We start from the raw sequence: 23,224 nt of genomic DNA on the forward strand, positions 1-23,224 counted from the left end.
TTGTATATAATTGTGCACTTTGATCAATTTTATTATTTTACTATATGTTCTATCTTTTAGTACACTGCTTGATCAGTTGTTGATTTTTATGATGGAGCATTTGTATTAGCTGAATGAGCATTTAATATGCCAATGGGGAAAAAAAATTTAAGCATATTTTAAGTAAGGGGATGCAAAGTTTTGCAGTCAACTGTGATTACAAAGCACCACTCTGTTTCGAGTAGTTGATATTTGTAATGCCTTGTTGTGTTGTTTCCCATTTTTACCAGCTGGGCCTCAACCTACAGTGCCATTTACTTCTATACAATTTATAGAGTAGCATGCAGAATTGATGATTGAAGTCAAAGGAGGAGGAAAGATTTGGATTGGGGGTGGTGGGGGGGGGGGTCTCACAGATGTAAATTTCTCCCCAGGGCAGGCTTTTCCTGTTATTGCTAGCTACCTCCTCTCCTGTCCCCGTGGTTGGCTTTGCTTGTTCGACTCATTACCCTGGGCACGTGGCACTCTTTTGCTTGCTGGCGGCCTGGCTTTTTTCTTCATTAATTGGGTTTCGTTACATTAAGCCCCCTGGCCAAAGGGGCAATCCTGCCAATAAAACATTCCATTTTTAGCATTCTACTCGAAGCTGGTGGAGTTCAACCTGCTCTGTGAATGGTAATTGGTTATTTATTTAAGCTTCCTTAGGTTGTTCTTCACTGGTTTTGGTAAAGGGGGAGGAGGGAAATGCGGTCCCTTCTTTCTTTCTCTTTCTTGTACTAAAGCTGTTATGGAAGAATGTTTGCTCTCTTTTGTTGGCAAAAGGTTGGACAACCTGAACACAAACACACCTGAATAAACACCTGGTCTGAAGGTTACTGTAGGACTGCTACAGTGGGCACACCCTTGCTTCATACTCTTTACTATCTGCATTTAAAGAGCCTTTCTAGCTGTAATCTTGTCCTCTTTATGAGCAAACGTCAGTGGAACCTGAAGCCAAATACTGTGTTTAAACAGTCACATGAGGGTGTGCACTTTCTGCCAGTGTTTTAAGTTATTTTTAAAAATGTCCTCAGGTAAGGATCATGTATTTCATTGGAAATTTACAGCAAGCTATTGACAAATTTGTTTACAATGACCAAACAATTTCTTGCTTCATCTTTTTCTTTGCCTGCAGAACGCAGAAAATCCCCAGAGTAGATGAGGTTGGGTTTTGGGGTGAGAAGGGCTTCTTAGTGAAAAGATTTAGCAGCATGGGAATCCATAGCCACCACTTGAGCTGCTGTCTCCCCAGCTGTTTCTGTAACACCTCACATGGTTTCTACACACTTGATTGTAGCTGCAGGCGCGTAGAGTCCTCATTGCATATAAATTACAGAAGTGGGAAGTGATTATTATAAAATTCCCGCTTTCCCTTTTTTTCCACTCCACTCTGCAGAAGTGGTATAATTGAGTAGAGTACAAAAGCCGTGCTGTGAGGGGAGAGAGGGAGAGAGATGCTAAAAAGGCAATATTGCAGACATAGTTATCCCATATAGCACATAGACACACACATTCAGACACACATCTATGCTTAGCAACTGTGGCAGGATGTTTGCGGAATTTGACAGAATACAAGCTCAGAGACACTGGCGCGCCATCATAAAAAAAAAATCCTTCTTCAGAAAAAACAAAAAAGAATCAAAAAACGAAACGTCCCATTTCCCTTCCCCACCCCCAATTTCAGACAGCATGCCAAGTCATTGGCTCCCGGTGATGAAACACACTGGAGTGTCTCCTCCGTGGAGGGCTTCCTGCCAGCTCCAGTTCCGCACAATGAATTTCTCTTAAAACCACATCTGAGGGGTTCTTTAAAAGGCCTGGCCAAGCCTGGATATGAAATTCCAAATGGAACGTTTTCTTTTCAATCCTCGCCGCCTCTCCTCTTTTGCTCTCCCTGAGAAAATATGAATGGAAGGATCCTAAGCCTATTATTTCTCCTGTACAATAGGAGGGACCTCCAGAATGGCTGCCCTCCATCACAACATCGCTCCTGCTAAGGACTTTTAGAGTCAGGATTGGGGATCGAATTCTTGCAATGTTGCACCCTCTGACCCTCTGGTTGTGGTCAGTTGAGTAAGTTGAGGAACTATTTCCTCCAGGAAATTGGTAAAAGGCTGTTGTGCTTTTGTGTGCAAACTCACCAAGAGCTGTGAAGTGGGTGCAGTGAGCCAGCAAGTCTCCACCTAGAAGAACTGAAACAGTGGCTCCAAAACAACTCTAATGACCGTAACTTTAAAAATAAGGAGCCAAAGGGAAGATTTTACTTTCACTCGTTAACCATTCCCCTATTGAGATGTATGAAGCCTAAATAACAATTCTTTCAATTTCTTTCTCATGTGAACCATGGTTCTTAGGGAGTACAGTTGGTGTAAATGTTCCAAATAATCATATATTCTGTATTGGTCACAGAGGTCTGCAGGTTTTTCTCTGGTGGATTTTGCCACAATGGAGGCAGTTTCTTATAAAGTTGAGAAAAATGGGATTTGACAGCTGTAACAGGGGAAAACCACAATAGAGGACTTTTCTTCTGTGGCACAAAACACTGGCTTTTTTTAGGTGCTAAAAAGTCAACCAGGTTCTAATGATTTGCAGTATCGCAGTTTACGTGAGCACAAACCAGTATGGGAGACAAATTTTTATTTCTAGTTGCTGTTTCTTCTGTTCCTCTATGCTACAAGTTTGAGGAGACGGACAGCTAAAATGATACTGATAATCCCCCAGGTTCTTATCTCATTCCCACAGGATAACAAATGGGAGTGGAGAGGCGTAAAATAATATGGGGAAGAATGCTATCTTTTGGCCCCTAGTGTAGGCATGTCCCCCCTTGGTCCTGGTTAGCCCTGCTTTAGGGTTAGCAGCCAGTGCTAATGAGCCCTCTTCTCTGTAGGATGAGGTCTGACACTCCCACACTCAGAGATTATCCTGCCACCTTTGACTCTTATTGACCAGGGTCAAAAAACCTGACCTAGACTAATGTGACAAGCCTCAGCTTCACAACTTACTTATTTTCCAGGCAGGATTTTTCGTGTGTGTGTTTCCCGAAGCAGAACGTGTGTGCAACCTCACATGGCACGGTGTGGATTGTGCTAGATGAAATAGTTAATATCAAAACTGGGAAAGAAATTAGCCCTCTGAGATAAATCTGAGCCAGATTTAGAGCCTGATGTGAATGACGCTTCATGTGCTTGGGGACACTAAGATTATTGGACACACACCAAACATACTGCCCTTTCTGTTGCTGGTTAGGACATTCCTAGAAGGTTTTGTGAGGGAAAGGGGGGTATGAGTTGAAAGATGGTACCAGTCTGTGAGAGAATCGTGGAAACGTGGACATTTCACCCACCCTTATGTCCAGAGGTGTGTGTGTGTGTGTGTGTTTGTAGGGAGGAGGAACACTATTCACCACTTAGCACTGCAGGAATGTCATCTTGGCACACGCCTCTCTACGACAACGACTTGAGCCTCGATTACTGAACATTATTAATCGGGTGAGAGCTCCCATGGGAGCATCTGATTACAACCCAATGACATTTTTCAGTTTGACTGTGGGAGCTGTTCAGTATTCAGTACGATGTGTCTCACCCAACAGTGAACTGATGTCTTTCCGATTAGCCATATTTCCTGTGGAGGTGATATTTTGACTGCAGCTCAGCTCTGGGCTCAGATTGTGAATACTAGATTTAGCATGGCTAAGCATTACCATGTGTTCAGTGCTGCTGAAGCATATAAGTGCTGATGGTTATGGGTTGGGGGCAGGGTTTTTTGGACCAGGCTCAAACTATTTTGGTAGTCAGGAGGCAGGTCTGTCTGAGTCTGCCGGGGATGGGCAGCCTATGACCAGGCCACTGTTGACGTGATTGTCTCTGCACTAAGTACTGCTGCAGACATCTGTCTCCCTTGCAAGCTCGCTCGCTTGCTCGCTCTCTCTTCATAGCAGACCCCCTTTCCCCTCCTCCTCCATCCCTCATCCCTCCTTCCCCCGGCTCTTGCTCTGTAATGAACTCCCCTTATTCACCAGCTAATGACTGCCTTTGATCTCCCGCCTAAGACCTCTGCTCTAACTCTACCTTGCAAGTCTCTTTTCTCTGCCTCTCTCTTTGCTCTATCTCTTGCTTGTTTCTGTTCACTCCAGCTCTGTTTGAATCTTTCTCTTGCTTCCTCAAACATGCTCATGCACCTCTTTGACTTGTTTTTCCCCCCTTACTTACGGGAATAGGACTTCTGATCCTGCTGACCCAGGGGAAACAAAGTTTTGAAGTGCTAAGCTTGGGCTACTAAAATAAGAAATTAAAATCTAATAATTTTTTTTTGACCATACTATTAAACTTCACCCACTCATCTATGAGGAGGCTTTGTGCGGCACATTAGACCACCCACGCTGTCTGCCGTACCAGTCCCCACATCATGTGACATGGAGCCACATGCAAAAACGTACTTGAACCTCATGTCATCACTCTTTCATATTGTTTTTAAATCTCCTTTTCTCAATTTTTCTCCACAGTCCAACAAAGTCCCTGTGGTGCAGCCATCTCATGCAGTCCACCCACTCACCCCGTTGATCACGTACAGTGACGAGCACTTCGCTCCAGGATCTCATTCTGGCCATCACCCCCAGGATGCCAACAACAAACAAGGTAGAGACCAGTATGCGAAACAATACTATCAGTCTGTAGCCTGTTTGACAGCTATGTGGAACGCAACAAAACATGATTGTTTTTAGTTTGTTTTAACAGAAGTTTGTGTATAATATGTTCCAAAATATTCTGGATGTTCAGCCTTTTTCTCACTGAAGGTTGTGGCAATACTTTTTTCAAAGAACAAGACGACATTTCTTTCCATTTTCTATCTGAGCTATATGAACCAACAACACAAGGATGACTAATGAGGTTCAGTCCAACTCTTCTGCTTCTCATATCAGCTCTGATATGTCATCATGATGCTCTGCTGATGCAGTGCTGATGCTGAGTATCAATCTAATACAAATGCTCCCCTCTCCCCATATGTGAAGTCTGTATATACCTTATTACAAGAAACTAATTTGAATCATTTCTAGTGGAACTAAAATCTAGTTGGCAGCCATGCCAAGAGAGCATAAATATAACTAATAAAGAAAACAATGGCTCCAGTTTGGGAAGTACATGCATTTGAATGTTATTAAACATTTTTCTACCTTCTATATAACAAAATATTGCATCCTCTGGAGGATGATGTCATCTTGTTGCTCATACTACAAAGGTGTTCTGGAGTTCCAAATTATGTCATCTGGAACAGTTTATAATATATTTTAATATATAGAAGACAGAGGAAAGTTTAATAGCATTTATTATAGCTAGGCTTCCCAAACTGGAACAAAAGGATTTCAGTTGAAATCTGTGAAGTTGCCCTTTCAGTGCTGATCCTTTACATAGGATGGGTGTATCCCTTCTGCTATTCCAACAACATTAGTTTGACACGACATATACTTTGCTAATCTGCTATTTAGAATGATAGGAACAATTTGATTTAATTGGGAACTTAACAGAAAGTGATTGCTGGTTAACAAAAAAGGGGGTTTTGTTTGAGATATGGCAGTAATGCTGAATGGAAAACTCATACTTACTAAAATTAACCAATACAGGAGTTTTTTTTATCCTGAGCTGCCAACACTGTCAGGAATCAGTAGAGTCACACAAACTAAAATGTGTCACAACAAAGTCATCCTCCCTATCAGCTCTGAGCATGAACTCATTTGAATCAGCCTGTGGGACGGCTCACTGAGCTCTGCTGCCCTCTCCCTCTGCACTCTTTGCCTCTAACAACATCAAGCTCCAGCTCTGACAGCTGCAGAAGAACTCCTCAGCAGCTTGGATGAGTTCCTCAGCCCCGCACAGCTGGAGACTTTGGCAGCTTCTCACGAATTGCAAAACGACGTGGGCCCTCCATAGTTTTGTCTCACACCTTTTCTCTTCTCCTGGCTTTCAATTATTGCGACTGCCAGTTGAAAAGGAGGAGAGGGATCAGACAGGATGTAGGCGATGATGATGATGATGAGGCTGGGAGGTTCTGAGGGACCAGCTATAAATAACGGTGTAGAACTGACTACACAGCGTAGTGACATGAAGGGAGTCTGATACATATAAAGAAACCGTGTTCCACAAATGTCAGAGGAATCATGCTTCAGACACATTTTGTCCTTTGTTTTTCTAATGAAAAGAATTGTGTTGAACCAGAAGTGGCCACAAATGCACCATGAATGCTTTAGATTTTAGAAATGAATTTATGAAATAATGCTTCTCATTCCCATTTTTCTGTTCATGTGGACCATGGTGGTCCATGGAGATCTAAGTTTCTGAGCAACATAGAAGAGCAGAAAAGATTCCTGGAGCACTTTTTTTCCCACTATATTTGATCTTTGCACTCACAGCCCAACCAAAATCCATGTCCAAGCAATGCACTTGCGGAATTAGCTGCAAATGATTTCCCTAGGCATATCAATGAGTGTAGCAGAACTAAGCGGGAAATGCTTAAAAATGAATCCTCTCTTGTTCTCGTTCTTCCTCTCTCTCTCTCTCTCTCTCTCTCTCTCTCTCTCTCTCTCTCTCATATCGACCAGTTGCTTCTCTGCCTTCCTTAGTGGGCTCAGACTTTGATCTGCTCATTAATTATGAAAAACAATCATGGATTTTCTCATTATGAGCTCTAATTTGCACAGGGCCGCATTGCAGGATGGAAGGCTGAAGTGTGTGTTTGTGCGTGTGTGTGTGGGGTGGGGGGGTAATTCCCCATATTGCATTTTGTTTAAAGAAAATGGAACATGGAAACAAAAATTTGGACATAGATTATTTCTAAGAAAGAATCATGTTAGTGTTGCTTGTTTTAAGAGGAAATGCGAGTGTAAAGTGCCGTTGGGCAACAGCAGGAATATGTGGATGAGAGAAGTGAGTAATTAGGCACCTTAGGGGTATAAGTGACAAGGTTAACACGCTGGGGCACTCTCGTCCTCCCTTGATGCCTCACCCCTTGCCTCCTTTCCTTCTGCCCTCAGGAGGGCCCTAAGGAGTGTTCAGTGGTGGATTAGTGGGCTGGGGGTATTGCTGTGCACGCTATGAATCCAGCGTTGCAACACTGGCTTTGGAGATATAAGCCCCTGGCTCCCCCAGCCTCTCTCACAGGATGGAGCCCCCTTCAGACCAAAGCGTGGAGAGGGAAAGAGGAAGAGGGAAGATAGAGGCAGGGAGAAAAGGCTGGTTCCAGCAGGGATTAGAAGATAGTGCTAATCTGGAGGCATTTGCCCTCTTTTCTTTATGAATGTGTGTTTGAGCACACATGTAGGCACATACAACCAATGTGTGTATAAACAGTATTTCTATATATCTACAGACTTTAAGTTTCATTTTAACATGCTCTTTGATAAGATGAGCACCAATAGATGCAGAAGCAGAGGTTTCTGATAGATTATTATATATCTGTCCTCCAGCAGCCATATTCTTATTAAGTCTTAGTCTTAGTCTTAGTAAGAGAAACCCCTCGACCTTGAAATCCAGTGGCAGGGGGTGAGTGGGAGATGGAGGCACTAAGTCCTGAAGATCTACCAATAGTTAGTCCAAGTCAATCCCATCTCTGCAGGGAGAGCTGTGGCCTCTGCCATAAAAAGGAAGCCTCAATTAAACAATTTAAGAGGAGGCCATATCAGAGCAGGAAAAAATGTCATCCTTAATGTAATGTCAGGAGCTCTTTTCCAGCCCCGACATGCACATTGTCCTTGAGTTGCAGTATTTAGAACGTGGGAAGAAGTCATGGGTTTTAAAACATTTTCTTTTTAATGGACTGATTGAGTTAAGTTTATTTTTTGTTAAACGCACCAGTTTATAGTTATTGTCCAACACTTAGTACAGCTTTGATAACAAACCTCAAAATTTGCAACATCTCACTTTAGCTGGAAACACTCTGAATTCATGATGTCCAATACATAATCTGCTTATTAAGGTGAATACCTTGGCTAATTTTGTTGCAGTCTATTGTCTTATTGATGCATTTATATTCCACTCAGAGTGCTGTTTTTTAAATTCCTATGGTTCACATTTACCTCCATTCTGCACATCTGACGGTTGTGTACCACTGTTGTGTGTCTAGGAATGCCGAGGCATCACCCTGGACCAGACATGCCCAGCTTCTACTCCCTGTCTCCTGGAGGAGTCGGGCAGATCACACCACCGCTGGGATGGTGAGTCACAGCCAGACAAGAGCAAAAAGCATGAACAGTTGATTCATGTAAACAGGGAGCAATTACTTTTCTGTCTCTTCACATCAGAGACACACTGACACTGTACTAGCCTTGTGCACTGAATGAAGGAATGCTGGCCTACAGAGCAGCCCATGCAGGGAGGTCTGCCTCTGGCTGTTCCTGCTGTGCTGCTGTGGCTTCAGCCACACCGCTCCTCTGTGTGCCCAGCACATGTCAAACACATCACCATATACGTGCCCCTGCATAACCATATGGCTGCTTAACCCCCATCAAAGCTTTCTGGAAGCACTCTTCTCTGTGAGGCTCACTTCTTCATGTTTGTTAAGTCTTTTTTTTTTGTATCCTCTATCTCTTCTTTTTAGACTGCATTCTCATGGCTTCAGTTTTCTGTATCTTACCCCGCATCATCTTCTTCAGTATCTTTTTCTCTTAGTGTTTTGTGAAGACAGAGCTTCAGAGAAACACTGAGAGATGCCAGATGTAAGGTGCATGATTGGGCTCTGACGTCTGTCTTGCTTAATCTAAATAACTACAGTTCCTAGAACTAAGGGAGCATTGTATTTGCAAGTACTGAACTTTGCTGATCAGTATGTTTTATGCTTCCCAAAAGTCTTTTTTTTTAAAAATACAATAAACATTTTGAAAAAAGAGCAATGTGTTGATTGAAACTCAGCCACAGCATGATGAAGTGAGTGTTGAAAGAAAAAGCACAAAATGGAAAACTGAGATACAGACTTTGCGGACAAACCGGCGATCTGACGACAAGAGGCAAACTCTATTTATTATTTCTGAGCAGGAATCTAACAGAGTTAAAGTTGTGAAAAGGGATGAAAATCATATCCAGAGATTTCCCCCTGTGTTTCAGCTTTGTGTATTAAAAAGTAGTTTTGAAAGAAACAAACTCAAACAATTTAAAAACTCAAGGCCATGGTAAGTTTCTCTGTCACTTTCTTTTGCCTGATCCTGCAGGAAGAAGGCAAACAAAACCACATCTGCTGCATCTCATACTGCTTTGGTGATGTTTGAGGTTCCACGTCACAAGTTCAGCTTATGAAATCTATAGGATGTTTACAAGTAGAGGCAGATTTTATTCATGCAAATGAATGACCCTTCGTGTTCTATTCACCACTTTAACACATGCTAAACCAGATGCTTACAAAAAGCCAGCGATTTGACTTTTTTTACTTAAGGGATATTTAGGGAAGCTTCTTCCATTCTACTGACCTCCTTCCTCCTCTTTGGTTAATTAACAGGCACGCTCTCGCTATTTTATTGCAGGTTTTCACACCACATGGTGCCTGGTCCCCCAGGTCCCCACGCCACAGGGATCCCCCATCCAGCCATCGTCAACCCACAGGTCAAACACGAACCACCGCATGAAACAGACATCATGCACATGTGAGTCCTGCAAACACCGTCACACATGCAGACCTTTCCTGCTCCCCCCCAAAATCTCTCTAACAGCAGTTTTCTGAGACGACATACTTCTAGGTATTTGTGCACTCCACCACTACAGCAGCGCACTGCTGAACAAACCCTCTGTCAGAGCCTTGTTCCCATTCCCTTGATGTGAGCAGATAAGCAGCGAGGGCCCGTGCTCTACTGATAACAGGCCTATGCTTCATTTGGCCTGAGGGATCACAGCGCACTTACCCAGCAACAGATACAGGTCCAAGATTAGCGCTTGGGTGAACTGAATTCACATCCCCAGTGTGTGGTGGGAAGTGCTGTGAGCGCACTGAAGTAGATATCGCTGATATTTCCATTATTCATGACCATCCTCACGCCAAGATTGTATTGGTATTAAAAAGGTTATTAAAAAGTAAGTCAGGAGTGGTAGAAGCAGAGTGTCTTTGAGCGTGTGAGCTTGAGCATTTGGCTTTAAGTGGCGGGCAATATGCTGTGGGCGAGAAGGTTTGGTAGCCATTACTGGTGAAGTAATCTCTCCGCATGGAGGGCTGCGACCATATAACTGCACATGATTAAAGAGGCAGGGGCCCATGGCACGGTAACCTCTCTCAGGCTTCCTCATTATTGGCTGAGAGAGCAACCAGAAACTTGCTGCTTTTGCCACCATTGCGGCTCCGCAGTTAACCCTCCTCTGTTGCTTTGCTCTTATCCTTCTTTGTTTCTTCCACTTTCTTTTAACCCCCTCCTATGTCTCTTTTTTTTTCCCCATTCCCTACAGGAAACCACAGCATGAACAGAGAAAGGACCAGGAGCCCAAAAAACCACACATCAAGAAGCCGCTAAACGCCTTCATGCTCTACATGAAAGAGATGCGTGCGAATGTGGTCGCGGAGTGCACACTGAAGGAGAGCGCAGCCATCAATCAGATCCTGGGACGGAGGGTGAGTCACATAGACGGTGTACTCTGATATGACTTGCTTCATCTTACTCTAATTCATCATTGTTGATTGAGTTAAACCACCAAGAGAACACAGTTAAAGCCATGGCTGTAAAGGGGCTGGATGCACATAGTTTCTAGGCCCAATTGGAATAAAAAGTACAAAGATTCCTCTCTCTGTGAAACTAGTTGTAATCACTAGTTGAGATTATTGTCATAATGATCGCCCCAGCCAATTACCTCACTCTCAGCAGCACAGATACAGACGGCCTATCTAACTGACATTAAATCAAATTGGCTTTAATAAAATATGCCTGGATAATGGAACGGTTGGAAATGACAAAATTTGTTCCTTTTGAGGATTGGGAAAAGAGTGGAACCACAGAGCCATGTTAAAGGCCTTAACGAAGGCCCAGCGGTTGAGGCAGCCAGCCACAGCAAAGCCTAGTTTGTGGCCTGCACAGGATAATTGCTCGCTGACATAGTTTGAATAAAAAGTGCTGCTAAATTGGAACCAGTGTTTTGATATGAAATCAAAGTTTTTTTTTCCTTCTCTCCCTCGCTGATTCTGGATCATGTTAATCTTTTCATCGTGTTTCCCTATACTTCGTTTAATTCTTTTTTTTTTTTTTTTTTTTTTTTACCCCACACCCTTCTATTTGCCTAAACCTAATGTTTAGACATTGAAAAGGATTTCTTCACCAAAACACCAGCACACTTCTCATTGCAGGAAACATGCACGCATGCCAATCATTGACTATGTTCTGTTTTCCCCCCAATCTCCTTTTGTACTGAAACAGTGGCATGCTTTATCTCGGGAAGAGCAAGCTAAGTATTATGAGTTAGCCCGCAAGGAAAGGCAGCTCCACATGCAGCTCTATCCAGGCTGGTCTGCTCGAGACAATTATGTAAGTATCAACAGAACAGATTGGCAGAGGTGCGCGTGCGTGTGTGTACTGTATGTTTATGTTGTTTGTTGATGTCAGTGCTGCATGACTTGTTCTTTAAACAATAATCACACACACTAATTCACACTAGTGTGCTCCATGCTAATACAGTCCATTTTTGGACCCTTTGTTTCAGCCTAATGTGTAATTCATAACACTGTCATTCCCTGTGTTGTATTACCATCAACACTAAAATGGATTGTAGTACTGTGGACATTATTATTGCAACAGTGAGTGAAAATTGCCTGGTAATGGTTATGCTAGTCTTTGATGTTCCATATCAGTGCGGAGCTTTGGATGTAAAAAGCAACTGTTAGACTGAGTTAAGGAGGCTGCATCGTGCGTACAGCATTCAGCAGCAGTGACCTTTGCTCTTCCAGCTGCCCATTTTGTTTGTGAATGTGGGAGGTTCAACTGGATTTAAGATGAGGCCTGTTTTTAGTGTATATGACTGTGTGTGCATGCATATGTGTTTTTATATGTGACTGTCACACATCTGTCTCGGAGTTTGTGGTGTGTATGAATCTGTGACAGAGAGCACCAGCCTTTATTAAAAGTGTGGCTCCGGCACTCACATTCACTCCACCACCAAAGTGCTTTGTGGTGTTTATCTGCCTCCCCTCGGACACCGACAGCATCCCTCCCCCTTCTGCCTCCATTGCTCCACTGCCAGAATGCCTCGCTGAGGGGGAGACAGTCTCACAGCTCTGCTCCCAGTGAAGCACAGCACAGTTAAAGATACACAGCATCAGCTTGTGACAGTTAGCCCAGTTCCCATTTAATTTCCAGCTTTGTTAGTACAAACATGTTTGATGGGTAAGGGGGTAAAATAAAGTAGAGGAATGGCTTTCTACTTGGCATACCAGAAAGATAAAGTGAAACGATATGTTAAATAAAAACATTTCTTAAAAAACGAATTCCGTACCTCTGTGAACGCTACTCTGTGACCCCTCCCACAAACACAATCCTCAGCTGTGCACAGGCAGCACATCATGCCTGGAAACACCCAAAATAGGTAACGCACTGGCATGGAGAGCGTGTAGCATTGATCGTTTTGCTGTGTATCCTCTGTCTCATCCTCTCTCTCTCACCCACTCTCACTTAGTCTCTCTCCTTCCCTGTCTGCTGCAGCAGTAGAAGGCAGATTAGCTCATGAATAAGTGGATTAGCAGACTTTGCAGCAGGAAACCAAAGTGCTGCTCATATTTGACTAGAATGACTCTACACTGCTATCTATACCTATAGTCTCCCCCCTGGGGATTTAGCATAAGCTATAAATCCTTACACACTCCCACTACCACGCTGCAAAACAGAGTGGTGCTCTTCACAGCCATTGAGCTAGACTAATTACAGTGAGGATTTTAAATTGCACTTCATGCTAATGTTTGTCATTAGAGGGACTACAAAGATAGTGGAGATCCAACACAGACTGGTCACTGATCATAGCTTGGGATGGTCACAGCTCAAAACAAAACAAAACAAAAAGCTCTAAAAATGACAGAAGGTAAGTTGAGAGCGGGTAGAGCCCTCAAATCACACCATTGGTCGACATGTCCCTCTCAGTGTTGCAGTTTGCGGTGGAGCCCGGAGGCTGGGGGATGCTGGTTAGATGCCCAGCAGGGGATGAGTGAACATGGCAGTCAGCAGCAGGATATCAGAGTGGTCTAGTGAGCGTGAGTGCTGGAGCCACACTTTATGTGTTCCTCTGTATATTTTTTAGGGAAAGAAGAAGAAGCGGAAGAGGGAGAAGATGCAGGAATCGGCCACAGGTAAGCAACAGTCCCTCCAGATCTTTCTTTTTTTTGGCGGCTCATCACATCTTGAGATTGTGACTTACACCATGATAATCTTTACATATTGCTGCATTTCTTACAACTAGTACCCATTAGCAGTGTAGACTAACCACGCTGTATATTGCCATTTCAATTCTGGCTTCAGTAGATGCTACAGGTAGCATCAGCCTATCGCAGTTTCGTTGTAGACATCCCTCCATTTGTGTGTCCTTTGCCTCTCACTTTCTTCCCTGTCTTCACACATTACACCTACTTTGGGATTAGTCTGTCCATTCTATACAACTTCTTACAGATTTGGGGCTTTGCACTATTTGTTTGCTTGCTGCACCACAGTATGTCTTTCTGCTGACTTTGTTTAGCTCTGCTTTTGAGCCTCCTCTCAGCACTGAAACTGTAATCTATTGAGAATTACATCATAAGTAAAATGTCAGTATGTGTTTGGTCTGTACTCTGTGTAGGCCAAATGGACAGTAAAAACGCATAGCTGTGCTGTCCAGATACCTTAAATATTTTAAAAAAGATGCAATTTTCTGCAGGTACAGGCCAGAGAATGAAAACGGCGTACATCTGAGAAAATGGTAAGACAACCCCTCTGTCCCCTCCCTGTCTGGTCCACTTCAATACATGTCAAGTCTTTTTAAATAGCTGAACACTGACTTGAGAGTATGTACTCACAGACTAATCCTAAAAAGGTCCACCCTAACCTCACCATAGTCATTGTGTCAGTGATGTTAAGGCCTGAAGAGGGATTGTGCTTTGTGTGTGGAGTCTGCTGAATGGCCTTAGCACAATAGACATTGGATTTTCTCTGTGTGTGTGTGTGTGTGTTTAACTGGTGAATTCTGTGATTTATTTTTTATTTTTGTTTTTCTTTGTGTGTGAACGCCGGTTGGATGAAAAGTCATTTGTTGTGTCAGCCGTTTATGGCTTATTGTTCTTCCATCATGTTTTAGAAAAATGTCCAAACAAAAACAGTTTTTTGTAAAAATATTGCTTAATAAATCAGACGGCTCATGCATTCAGTGTTTTCTAAACATGGACTAAGTAATACATCTGAAAACAGTTTTACAAGCCCGGAACATTTTTTTAACTGCTTTTGGAGGCTAAGATGTCAGCTCAGCCGCATATGGACTACATGTGTTGTCTCTCTCAGCATCTATGTGAAGCAGAGTAGGACTCAGCAGCTTGTTTGGCAGGAACTTAATGAGATGCTATACCTTAATAAGATTTCACGGTATCTGGGGTTTCAGGGGTGTCTATAATGCTTTTGTAACAAAAGCACTCCCGGAGTGCCCCCCTCCCCCCCATGTGATATGTTCAGATATATTGATTCTCATGACATGTCAAACCCTCACACAACTGTCACCTTTCTTTTTTTTTCTTTTGGAAAGAAGGATTAACATTCCCAATGTGTGTGGAAGGCAACTCTATTTCCCGTCCCTTCAATCTCCCTTGCTCTCTCTGGATTCCTCCCTCTCCCTCCCCGAGAGCCTGGTAGCATCCTGTTATTCCGCTCCCTTTCGGTAGCAGAAAAACCCGGGCAGATGTGACAAATCTGGTCTTGCGTCGAAATCACCCCAACCAGACAAAGGTTTTCCACTTGATCGATTTCTGACCCAGTGGCTCTCTCTGAACCCCAAATTGGGCTGCTTTCATTTTCCTTTTTTTCCCCTTTCTCCGTGGTTTTCAAAGTGCAGAGAGAGCAAGCGCTAAAAAGCACTTTATCTCTGATCCAATAATTAGCAGCGCCTAGCCGCAGCAGGATGGACACCCTTGCTGATTCTCAGTGACAGCCTTAAACTAATATGCATAATACCAAGGATACTGCCACAACTCCCCAAGCCCTCAATTTATGCAGATCCCAAAGAGCTGGATTGAGGTTAGCTTGGTGTAGACGCCAAAAAACATCTTTAAATGAACTCGTTTGTCTGTTTCTTTTCATCTACCCCAGCCTCCACTCCATCTGTCTGTCCCCTGTATGAAGTATCCAGTAGAAAATTAGTTAATGACTTAATTCTGAAAACACAATTTGAACCTTTTTCAGTGCACAAGTTAAATCACAGTGAACATTTCCTCCATTTGACTTTATTTTTAGCACTTGCTTGCCCGTAATGACTACTCAGCATAACAAAATGAAATGCTTCAGTCGAGGTGGATTTTATGAAGGGAAAACTGACTTAATACATTAACATATTTTATGGCTTCTGCTGAGTTTCTCTGCTTGTGAAGCGAACCAGGAGTTGCACAGTGTTTTATGGCATGAAGTCGGTTCTCTTTGTTATCTTTAGCATGTCAAACACTGGGCCCGCCACACAGCTGGCTCTCACCACAGTGGAACAGCACTCGGAGAAGCCATTACTCTGACATTGTAAAATTAGGGTTTCCGTCTCTTCCCACATATCCTCACACCATGCCCTGGCCCCCCTTCTCTTTAAACTAACTGGAAATTTGCACTTTTACTCCTCCTTTTCTCACTGTTTGCACACATTTGATTTTGTTTCTGTCTTTCTTGCATCCTCATGTGCTGGTAGCCTTTTGTCTGACTCTACCCACTGATTCGCAGCCTTTGAGATACTTATCTGGGCGAGACTCTCACATACCCCGGAGACTTTCTCCCATTTCAGCCACTGCGTGATTTTTTCACAGGGGGGAGACACCCCTGACAAAGGCTGCCGTTTAATCGGGCTAGCAGAAGCCATGAAGTTGCAAACACTTGCAAACTGCCATAAGAATGCATGCGAATCATCTTGCTTGGAGCCTTTTGAAGGTGCTTCTTCATTGACACAGAAAATGAATCTTCACAATTCAGTTTGACCATATTCTTGTGGCCTAGGTTGAATTTTCTTCATTTTTTTATTCTGTCTTTACAAGATTATACTGAATGATTATTTAAGTCCACTTGGTGCAGAAAAGTGTTATTCAAGCAGGAGCGTTGGTGGTTACTCTCTCTCCTCCTCCCCCCTGCATCAGCCGTGCCCTGACTCCACTCCCTGTGATGTGTGCAGCCAGAAGTCAGCTGTCAAAAGACTTTGATGAGCGAGGAGAGGAGAAGAAGAGAAGAGGGCCAGAAGAAAATCCCTCATTCTCGAGAGTTCTGGGTTTATCCAATCTCACTCAACTGCCACTTATGCTTCAGTCTCTGTCCCTCATTTCTTTTCCTTTTCTCTCTCTTTATTTGTGGCCTCTCATCTTCGCTCTCACACTCCCGTCACTCTCTGCACATTTCTCTTTCACACACACACGAATCCGAGCAGCCAGCCACACACTCCGGCTGCAATTAGACAAGATTCAGCTCCTGCCTCTATTTCTCGACTCGTTTCAATTTGGCACAGAGCCTCTAGGCCACTGCGGCACAGTCCAGTGCCTCCACACCCCTCCTTATTAGTGACCTAGGATAATTGGGGAAGGAATCCTGATCACAAAACTGGCACAGGGTCTCGTTTTGAGCTGCACACAAGGGTTGAGAGGATGTTTTTAAAACTGTACTTCCCTCCCCCCAAAAAACAGAAAATGACGGTGGGGAGATGGAGGAGAGAGATTTGGGCTTAAATCAGGAGAGACGCCCTGGCTAATGTTACTGCGGGTAGGAAATAGAATCGGAAATGTTCACCCTCAGGGTCCTCCCGTTTTCCCACTCCCCTGACCTCCACAAAGCCTGTTCTGTGAAGAAAAACGACCCTCTCAGCACTTCGTGTATGAACTTTACAGAGGGCGGCAGTATGTGAAACTCAATGTAATTTAAGTTACATGTGTGGTTTGAATTCAGAAGTACAAATCTTTTACATGGACAGGGTTGTCTTACCGTGGACAGACAATTTTATTTGGCCCTTTGAGTGGGGAAAAACACACAGCAAGAGTAGGGGTCTAACACCCTTTTGAGGTCTAGTGTTTACATGTGAGAAAATACAGCTATAGTGCTCCCATTGTTTAGACTGGGCCTGAAATTTGTTTTCTTTGAGTCACGGGCCTATTGTGTTGTGGTTTGAGCAGCTGCAGCAACAGTATGAGGGTCCAGTCTTTCTCTTTTTGTGATGTCTTCTCCACTTCCACCTTTCCTCTCTCCATCTGTCCGCCCTCCACCTCCCTTCAACCTCAGCTCTTTATAGACTCGAGGCACTGCAGCCCCTATCCAGAGGAGGAGGAGGTATGTGACTGTATGAAATGGCCCCTCGTGAGATGCTTCCCTCTGAATGAAAGGTCCCCAGGTAACATAGGGGTTCAGACAGGAAGGGGACCATGTTGCTGAAGGAAGTGTTGTTTATTTTTATTTCACTTCAGTCAGTCTGGCTATTGTTAAAGGAGGCCAAAGCTCAACCCCGGCTTCAGCGTCTTTTTCCTCTTTTTCTCATTTTCTGCCTCGTTACTCTCCCCTGTCCCTGCTCCTCCTTTTCCTGCTCCTCACCTCTGTCCTGATGGTGAATATGAGTGGCGGTGGAGGCCTTTGAAGCTAGGCAACAGCAGTGGGAGCAGTTATTGTGCAGACCCTTTGAATGTGCCGCTACCTCCCCTCCCTCCTGACGCCCCCCTCCCTGGCCTGCAGCGGCTCAGACTGAGCTGTGCGGGGGCATACGGCCAGACTTCAGCTGCCCGGGCCTCCAGCGATGCCGCCTCAGATGTGGGCAAATGCCTCCCCCCTCTTCCCACACCCTCCTTTGCCTCCCCTAGTCTCACCCACACATGCCTGGGGTTTGGGGTTTTGGTGACTCCCCCTCCCCTTACGTCTTTTTTTTGACCACAACCAAACCCCACCCTTTGTTGCTTTACAATATTTAACCCAGACTGTCTTTTCTGCTCTTTCTTGTCACCCTCTTTAGTTTCAGCCCCTTCTGACTGACTTGTTAGTTTCTGATAGCCCCTGTGGAAAAGATACAACATCCCCTGAGCCTGCCTTTTGATTGGAGGTTAAAAATTTCAAAGCTTCTATTAAGGGGTGATTTCTTTTATGTTAAATGTCTCTGAGCCAAAGAAAGTGCTGACAGCACAGGGCATTTTGTTTGAAACTTTATTTTTTCCAGGTGCTTTTTTAAAAAAAAATTTTTATGAGCAGCTCTACTACCATTTTATAGAGAGTAGGCAGGTGTGAAAAGGTGTCACCAAATCCATCTGTGCAATCCTCATCCAGGTCACTGCCAAGATGAGCCAGACTTGTCTAAACTTATGGACATCTCTTTACCCTTTACATGGAAGTTTGTTTGTCGGTTTGGTTTAGTTTAATCCAGTTACATCCAAATATGGTTCTTGTAACTTGTTTGGATTATACTTCATTAATTGATTTGCTGATGGTCAGAAAACTGCAAACAATTTGGGTCATTTAATCACAGTTGAAACCATTCAAAGTTTGAGCTTCACCTTCTCCTAAGTTATTGTAAGTTATTTGTCACCTCCGTTCGTTTGTATAGTTCATTAAGGTCGACATTTACTCCCCCAACACCTTCCCTTTCCTTCTCTCTCTCTTTCTCACTGGATTTTTAAGACCATGGGGTTTTTGTCCGACTGACCAAACACCTCTTTTTAGACTGCACTAAGGAAGATGGAGGGATCTCGTCTTGTCTAAAAAATAAAAATGATGCTCAAGACACATAACGACTATAAATGGGGCCATCATATCCTCTGTAGTCATTTTTGTGACTTTCTGGTCATTTTAAGTTTATTTGGGTTCATTTTGTATCTGTTTTCTCTTTTCAGTCATTTTTCATTTTATTAAATCAAAAAAATTAAGACTAGAACAGAGTTCATTCAGGGGCTGTGGCATAGAGCTCCCCTGGTTTATTTATTAAATTGACCCCAGGTTTGTCCTGGCAGAATGGTTCACTGAAAGGCAGCTAGGTAAGACCTGTAAGACCTACAGTATTTAAAAATACTGTAAAGTTTACTTAATTAGTCTATATTGCTTACCTATCTAACAAATGGAAGTCGTGCCACAAAGTTCCTGTGCAATGAGGAGTAATTATTTATTTGATTTAAATGGGAGGTGTTCAGTTTCAGTTTATTGGTGTATTTAAATTACAGGCTTATGTACAACCTGTATAACCTTTTAGATTCTATATACTCAGATTTGAACTTTTAAATTTAGTGACTCCTGATAATTTTTAAACTGGTTTAATGCCCACACACCTAGACCATGCCAGGCACGTAACAGAGTACAATATGTCATAACTGACAAACAATAATGTCATAACTGATGTAAATGATGGACAGGAAATGGGAATCACATTTCTTTCCATCTCTTGGCTTTTTCCTTCTCTTCTCTGCCCCATATCTTCCTCCCGTATCCCTGCCATGATAAAGTCTGCACCTCAGCCGCAGAGGTGCTGCTGCCACCTCTCTACACTTGGCTTATTTTAAGAGTAATTTGTCTGGTCTGTTTTTCTTTTTTAAGGCACCAGAGGAAACCCTATTGCTTTGTATAGGGAAGGTTTGAGGGAGCAGAGGAGGTGGGTGGGTTTGGAGGTTAGGGGGCTGTAAGGTGGGCGGGCCCCAGCTGCGGGCACTTTGATTTGGCCTGGGAGGTGAAAGGGGCAATTGAGACGCAAGGCTGTGCCAGTTATCTTAACCTCCCACACTTCAAAAGCTCGACCAGAGCTTGTCCGACTCCTTCCCCCTCTCCCGCCTTCCCGTAGAGGGAAGGGAATTGGGAAAGAAAGAAGGGGGAGACTAAACCTTCGCGAGCCTTCTGAACAGAGGAGCGTTTCATTTCCTGCAAAAAAGTCCAGCCGGCATTCCTGAGCATTAATGTAGAGGGAGGAGGAGGAGATGGAGGGAGGTAAGGGGAGAGGAGGGGTCAACTTGCTCCTGAATCCCAGGGTTTGTGTCGGCTGGACCTTGTGAAGCACTGGCCTGGTGCCCCCCCCACAAGCCAACCACCACACAAGCACACACCCCACTGTTACCACCACCCCTTTTCTTGAAATGTGTGCACACGCTCACACACTTATCGCCCGCAGCCCCTCAGGCCTCTTCCCCAGGCAGGAAGGCCAGCGCTTTTCATGTCTGTAGCGGGGGAAGGAAAAATGCTCCCTAGGAAACAGGGTGCAATGCCGGGCGTGCGGGCCCACTTTGAGAGTGTGGGATGAAAAGAGGGAGGGAAGCGGAGGTAAATAAAAGCGACGGGCTCTCTTTTTCTCTCCAAGCGCTGTGTTCCTTGCAGCTTCTACTCTCTTCGGGAAAGGTGGCCTCTGTCCTGTTCCCTTTTATCCACATGTGGCAAAGCAGTTTGCAGGGTGGTGTGTATGTGTGTGTGTGTGCGCGCGCACGCTTGCTTTTGAGTGTTAAGATGCAGCGAGCAGCAGGGCTCAGCTGACTTCTTTCCTACAAAAACACACTCTTGGCTTTGCCACAAGGGAGAAGCAAACTAATACCGTTACTTTTCCTTTTTTTTATCTTCACAAAACATCCATCTTTTTAGTCGCAGGAGGCATCCATCCACCTCTGTCTCTGCTGCTCCACTTTGATCACAGATTCTATTTGATGCTGCTCGGGTCTAAAATAACTCTCCTTGGCTTGTCAATAGCTGAAGCTAACTGTGTTATGTTAGCTTAGGGCCGGATCACGAGAGGGAAAAGAACATTTTTGTAGCTTGACAAACAATTTCCCTGTCAGGGAAAGGGGCCAGTTTCATAAGTGTCCTGTGAAGTGGATTGAGCAGCCAGGTAACCTTTTTTACACTGCAGCATCAGCCTGCAGTTGAACCTAAGAACTCAATGTGGCGATCCTCCTGTGCGGCGAGTAGTTCCTCACCTTGTTTTCCCATCGCCCACCTGCAGTGGCAGCCGAAATGTCAACCTACACAAGCTACACAAATGGGTGCACGCCTAGAAAGAGAGAGAGAAAAAGAGAAGGAATGAGTCAGTCAGGGGAGGGCAAAAAGGAGCATAGCACTGCCAGCTGGGTCACGGCAACCCCCATGTAGGATTAGATCAAAGCCAGACCGGCCCACATCCTGTCACTGACCTATAACTCCTCTTTAGTTCAGTGCTTGGCTCAACACTGCGACTTTTCATTCAATCGGCTGAAACACTAAGAACAAAAACTAATGATTGATTATGTAGATGGTAATGACAGATAAGTAGTCCCTCCCTGAAGTGGGGGTTGCATGCTTGCATGGTGAGACACATTGGAGTCACTCTGAGTCATCTTGATATGTCTGGTTTTGGTTAATGTGACGTGAATGTGACCAGTGTTTTGGTGTGGGTTGTTGATGATTTCAATTGATTTTCCGCAGTTTTTTTTCTTTGTGTACAGATGCAGTTACTTCATAATTCGTTGATTGATCCATCTTTAATTCTGGTCCTGTATTTATTTATTTTTTCCCCCAGCAGGAAAACGGAGCAATTTCTCCACATGCAAAGCGAAGGCAGCAGCTACGGGCCCTCTGCTAGAGATGGAGGCCTGTTAGATTCCATGAAGACCCTTAAAAGTCTAAACTGAAGCCTCCAGTTCTCAGAGGACCCCCTTCTTCTCCCCACTGTCCTACCCCACTTAACCCTATTCCCTTCAGCACAGTCACATGCCACCACCACCACCAAAAACACTTCACTGTTTGACTGTACTCTCTTCCTGAAGGCGCCTGCTGTAGACACTGAACTGAACAAGACAATCACTATTAGTAGGAGCACCATCACACAACCACGTTCTCTCACTGAAAATACCCCAAAAAGCATCAATTTAACGTCTGTTTTTTTGTCCGTTTCCTTTACTAATCAGCTGTACTGAAATCTGAGACACTGCACTGAAAAACAGTGGCAATTTTGATGTGTGCACAAACGTCTCCCCGGCACCGCCCAAACACCTTCTCCTAAGTTATTGTAAGTTATTTGTCACCTCCGTTCGTTTGTATAGTTCATTAAGGTCGACATTTACTCCCCCAACACCTTCCCTTTCCTTCTCTCTCTCTTTCTCACTGGATTTTTGAGACCATGGGGTTTTTGTCCGACTGACCAAACACCTCTTTTTAGACTGCACTAAGGAAGATGGAGGGATCTCGTCTTGTCTAAAAAATAAAAATGATGCTCAAGATGCCATTTTAGTTTGTTGCTGAACAGTTGGTGCAAAAAAGGATCAACAATTTTGATTTGCTTTTCATTTAATAATTTCATTTTGAATGCTTTGTTTTGTATCTTGAACCTTTGTTACAGTTTCTGTGTATATTTTAGTGAATTCTTTTTATTTTATTTTTTTTAATATAGTGGTCTATATGGAAAATAAGCTTTGGACAAAGGAAAGCCATTTTTCTTGTTGAAGCTTCTTGCAGAAAATTGAAACTTCTTTTGATAACTATTTGTAACAAATAGTGACCTCGAGTCTTGCTCAGATGTAAAATAATGCTCAGTATGTGTACTTTTTAAAACTGTCAGGATATGTCAATTTTCTTGGTATTTTTGCAGGCAACATTAGGACAAAGGCGGGCGTGATAGCTCAGAGGCCTATATTTTATTGTTCTAAAACATGACAAATGAAGCAGATATATATATTTACCCCAGCACTTGGCAGTCTTTCTTTTATTGCAATGGACCTTTTGTCTTTTCTCTCTGGTAGCTAATAGTGTGGTCTTTTGCCATGTTGTTTATTCCATGCAAGCATCTCTGTAACATTTTGATTTTAATTCTCTATTTTAGTATTACCTGATGAATCCCTTTTTTATTACTATATTCTGGGTCCCTGTCATCTTGGTATAGCATTTTGCTTCCCAAGTCTTCATAATCAAACTGTTTCAACATGTTTTCTTTTTTGTTTTGTTTTGTTTTGGTTTTTTTTAAAGAAAAATAAAAAGGCACCATTGGCTCATTTGATCACTTGTGTGGTGGAAAGACCAGAGCTAGAAGTGCCAGATGTAACAGTCTGTGTGTCATCCCTATTAGTGCTGTAAAACACACTAAATGTCAAGTTCAACTTCAAA

The 23,224-nt window shown here is 43.5% G+C and overlaps 1 protein-coding gene across 14 annotated transcripts in view; it reads left to right on the plus strand.

The window, feature by feature from the left end:
- The window catches only part of lef1 (lymphoid enhancer-binding factor 1), a 40,749-nt gene extending 17,582 nt beyond the window's left edge, over positions 1–23,167 (plus strand). For 2 of the 14 annotated variants that reach the window (XM_067498165.1, XM_067498164.1), the window contains exons 5-11: positions 4,520–4,652; positions 8,131–8,221; positions 9,521–9,640; positions 10,431–10,593; positions 11,390–11,497; positions 13,257–13,305; positions 21,645–23,167. In XM_067498165.1, coding sequence (XP_067354266.1) covers positions 4,520–4,652; positions 8,131–8,221; positions 9,521–9,640; positions 10,431–10,593; positions 11,390–11,497; positions 13,257–13,305; positions 21,645–21,724 — 744 coding nt within the window. In that variant the 3' untranslated portion in view covers positions 21,725–23,167. The other 12 variants (XM_067498177.1, XM_067498178.1, XM_067498179.1 and 9 more) reach the window with 12 other exon arrangements.
- Positions 23,168–23,224: the final 57 nt, after the last annotated feature.

This window comes from Channa argus, chromosome 3, assembly GCF_033026475.1.
Source record: "Channa argus isolate prfri chromosome 3, Channa argus male v1.0, whole genome shotgun sequence".
In the NCBI taxonomy this organism is placed as follows: domain Eukaryota; kingdom Metazoa; phylum Chordata; class Actinopteri; order Anabantiformes; family Channidae; genus Channa; species Channa argus.